Source organism: Punica granatum, chromosome 6 (genome assembly GCF_007655135.1).
Source record: "Punica granatum isolate Tunisia-2019 chromosome 6, ASM765513v2, whole genome shotgun sequence".
In the NCBI taxonomy this organism is placed as follows: domain Eukaryota; kingdom Viridiplantae; phylum Streptophyta; class Magnoliopsida; order Myrtales; family Lythraceae; genus Punica; species Punica granatum.
Window position 1 is genome coordinate 12643243 of NC_045132.1, and position 4403 is coordinate 12647645.

General features: G+C 39.2%; 2 protein-coding genes across 2 annotated transcripts; one reads left to right on the plus strand and one right to left on the minus strand.

Moving 5' to 3' along the window:
* Positions 1-407: 407 nt before the first annotated feature.
* Positions 408-1400, plus strand: LOC116211945 (photosystem II reaction center W protein, chloroplastic-like). The gene is made up of 2 exons (XM_031546492.1): positions 408-600; positions 942-1400. Exons 1-2 carry the CDS (start codon positions 501-503, stop codon positions 1244-1246), a joined length of 405 nt encoding a protein of 134 aa, XP_031402352.1. The 5' UTR covers positions 408-500; the 3' UTR covers positions 1247-1400.
* A 474-nt stretch (positions 1401-1874) lies between these two features.
* LOC116212158 (DNA-directed RNA polymerase III subunit rpc8-like) lies at positions 1875-4107 on the minus strand. Its single transcript, XM_031546731.1, has 6 exons — positions 4102-4107; positions 3917-4004; positions 3092-3176; positions 2575-2662; positions 2365-2457; positions 1875-1922 (listed from the first exon to the last, which is right to left on the minus strand). The coding sequence occupies exons 1-6, from the start codon at positions 4105-4107 to the stop codon at positions 1875-1877; spliced, it is 408 nt and encodes a 135-aa protein (XP_031402591.1).
* Positions 4108-4403: the final 296 nt, after the last annotated feature.

A 4403-nucleotide genomic window follows, 5' to 3' on the forward strand; every position in this document is an offset into this window, starting at 1 on the left:
AGACTCTTCAAAAGTCGATTGTGTGTGCTTCTGTCAACTGTATTTTGTCGCTTTATAAGCAAATACAGGCGCCGGTACGCAAAAATAATCAACTAGATGGAGTAAGGCACGTCTAGAAAAGACAAAAAAATGGCTGGAGAGTCTGTTACTGATCTGAAAATTTTCTTGCTTGTTAACAAATATAATAATATCCATTTCAAATTAAAAATAAAACAGATTAAGTCGACTCCTTTACCCAGGGCAGGGGTGGGTTGGCTGTGATTCTGAAGCAGGGGCTCCAAGTGGATGAAGTGACACGAGGACAAATTTGGTTGGAACCCAGAGGATAGAACAACCGCCCCTGAAAATCCAAGTCATGTGGTCCGAATAATTTTTCTTTATACATTTTAAAAAAATGAAATAGAAGTTATTCCTCTGCAGCAAATCATCAAAATCCGGCCAGTCCAATTCCCGCATTCATCACACAATCAGAAACAGAGAGAGAGAGAGAGAGATAGAGAATGGCCACCAGCAGCATCTACACGACCGCTCCGGCCTTTGCTGTGGTCGGTACCATTGCCCTCAAGAGATCCCTTGGAGTCTCACAAGCTCCTGTCCTCGGTGTGTTACCAACTACTATACTATCCAACCCAACTCTCTATCTCTTTCTCGTATTAACATGCACATCCATGATGTTTTCCCGATCAATTCGCACGGTGGAACCGAATGAAAGCTTAGTTGTTTTATCTCGAGCTTTACTTAATCAGTGTGTCGTATTGTAATTCACTACTGCTCTGAATTACGGCATAACATATCATTATCTATGTCTGTCCCTCCCTTTCTACAAGTAAGTAAGATTTGTCGAAAGAGTCTCTCTGCTCGAAAGCTCGAAAACTGAAAAGTTATCACGTCTTGTTCATTTGTTGCCATCTGACTGGAGTTGGGATCTCAAAACAAAACAGGGCTGCCTGTGATTGCGACCAAGGGGAGAGTGAGATGCTCGGCGGATGGAAAGCAGGAGAGTGGATCCATCAAGACCATGGGAGCGGCATCTCTCCTCGCGGCCGTTTCATCGGCAGCAGCTTCGAGCCCGGCCATGGCTCTAGTGGATGAGAGAATGAGCACAGAGGGAACGGGGCTCCCATTCGGGCTGAGCAACAACCTGCTTGGTTGGATCCTGTTGGGGGTGTTTGGCCTCATCTGGTCCTTCTACACCGTCTACACGTCGAGCCTCGATGAAGACGAGGAGTCCGGGCTGTCCCTCTGAGCCACTTGTACTGTATTAACCTTGTATAGCAAGGTTTAGATGTATCAGGAAGAGATGCAATGTGAAATTCCTCGAGGGATTTGGATGCCTCGCACATTTTCTGTATGAACTATGCTTCCACACATCAATTCTGTCCACTTAGCACATTTCACTCGTTCCTTACTTTGTATATATGGTTTAAGAAGATCCGATCACCTCAATGGGAGAATGAGGGACACGAGAGAGGAACAGCCTGAGATGAGATGCTCGAGCAGGCATAAATATTTGCAGTAACATTGCATTAGCAATGCAGAATGTAAAAACTACCGAGAAAGAAGAGTTTCTATCACAAACAAGTATACTTTGCTGCTCTCACTAACCCCTTACGTCAATATGGATTAGTAGAATAGGTTATGTGCACATATACCCTGCTTGGGATAGATCTTGTAAATGCAGAATCTGTCCCAATCAACCATAAGAATGGTTGTGCTCTGGTTTCTTCCTCCAAAAGTGCTTCAGGGTAAATAAAACACGGCAATCTGCCTGTGGAGAACTCCAATTTAGTTGTCTATGAGTCAGAGAGATGGATGATCTTGATCATATAGATGAGCTTCAGATGGTAAACCAATCTCCTGAATGCCTTTATTCATCACTCCCACCATGAAATGGGGCCCAGACCGTCATTATCAAGTGAACCCTGCGAAATAGAAATGACCAGCCAGAGGTTGACAGTTATGCTCCGTTTGTCATCCATCATTTTAAGTTTCCTCTTCCTCCAAATCCCCAAAGTTGGAAAATTCAGAAGATGCACATAACGGGAGGGAAAAAATTCCACCCTAAGGGTCATTTGCTAGTAGATTATCAAAGAAATGAAATTGCAGACATCGTTAGATGAGTTTTTGCACAGTTCTCTGAGTCGGATTTGGTCTCACATTAGAATTTCTCCCTAAACAAGAGCAATGCTAACGATGTTTATAGAGTTTCTTTTGTCATGCTCATAAAGGTTGATAACTAAACCTTTTTCTTTTAATCCTTTTCAACCAATGCACCATCAAACACAGCGGTACGTAATTATAGACAGATTGTTGTGCGAAGAACTGAATGCTGAAGAGAAATTCAGTATAAAATGATGAACTTACAGTAATCACCATAGGAGTAAATGGCTTCGAATTATTTGGTTGCTCTAGTGGAATCGAAGGATAACTTATGCTCTGAACTTTAAATCTAACATTCTGCATTTGGGATCGTAAATCAAACAAACAAATTCAGCCAAAAACAATTTTAAAAAAATTCGAACAGATAGAGGATTCTAGAATAACAGCAAAATTAAGGAAAGTGTAATGTCCAACCGCGCTTATCTCATCACTTGTAAATGTACTACCAGATGTTTGGTTCTCAGCATCAGCTTGATACTCCCATACCCATCTCCGTCTATTCCTATTACAAGCACAGCAGAATAACTTCTCTATGGTGTGAAAGATGAAATGGAGCACAAATATAATTATGATGATGCCGATATAGCATATCCACAGTTTTGGAAAAGAGACCGGGTCGGACCAGCTAGTTGACCCCTGGCCAGGCCAGTTATCAGAATAATGGGAACTAAACCTATTCACCAGCAGGTTCATACTCAGACAAGCCGCTCTGTCCTAGTCCTCTAAGTGGACAGTCATGTCCACGCTTCAAACGGATTAGCTTTTCGTCAAATACATCAGATTTACATATTCATATTATATCGTTAAAAAAATCTGGTTGAACCCATTACACCTAGTTTAACCAATGAATCAAAACCTCAAGATAATAAAATATAGGATCACAAAATCTACCTGCATTTTAGGATAAAATGAATGACGGGGAGGCTCTTACCCATTTTCTGGATCAGGCTGATAATGAGATGGAAAAAGCAAGAGATGAGAGGGTACACAAATATCATCAAAAAATCCCAGAGATACTGCCAAAAGAGTTGCATATATAATACAGGGAAAACGTTAGTAAAGCTGCAAATACATCCTAGTCCAGTCATCAGATGACAATGAAATAACTTGTTCTGATTTATGGGAAAAACATAACGAAAAGAGCAATATATCAACCGATTTAGAAGACTTAATTTATCAGGACAGTAAAACAACTTATATATGCCAAAGAATCAAAGAATATTGAAAGAACGATAACGAAATCATATTCCACAAAATTATAGTCTCAGTTTGTTAACTACAGTATATCACCATTGCAGCTTATTTGTTCACTTCACACTCTTAATATATCAACTATTTGAAACTCCAACAAGCACAATCGATCCCCTCTATGAACTCACTGACTAATTTTCAGTATTCTTACATCTTGTACTTCAGAAATCACTTCCTACCAAGACGTAATATGATCATCGCATTGAAAAAACATTAAGTTCTTCTGCTTCTAGGACTGTGAGTGTCATCCAAATTCAACTCTATATATTCCTAGCTAGATATGATCAAGTCCAAACGTAAGGCAGGACCATGACAGGAAACATCAAAATCACTGAAAAGCTTACTTATACTTGAGATTGAGTCCCGGCATTTCAAATGAATGTGCTACATATGTTCTCTAAAATTTTAAACTTTTATGACACAAAAAGGAAAACGTAGTGCCACATATAGTTGAAATGTTTTTTTTTTCACAATGAGAAGTAAGTAGAGAGGTATTCATACATACAACGCAAACTGTTTTCATCATAATCCTTAAGTTTTGCATCAATTGTCTCCCCAACAAATGGACGGAACATTATCAGCCTGCATCTCACCTGCAATCAAAAGGAGGAGTTGGAGCATGTCATTCTAGAGAAAATAAGTGATAGCAGGTAGCACTGCACAAATAGGCTAGTGATACAAATATCGCACCGCCATAATTAAAATCAAACAAGACGGGGCAATTTTAGACTCAACATTGTTATGTTCCTATAAGCAACTGGTTTGCATCTAAGAGGATGTTGTTCAAAGCAGATTAAACTCCGTCATCTAACAGTGAGATTCGGGAACTCTAATCCTTAAAATAGAAAGAAAAATATTTTTATTATAATGTGAGATTCAGCAAAAATAAACTATATCCATAATTAATTTTTAACTTAAAATATTGCTTTGTATACATATATATTAAGAAACACGACCCTTAAAATATAATAGAGTAAATAGGCAATTTTGTC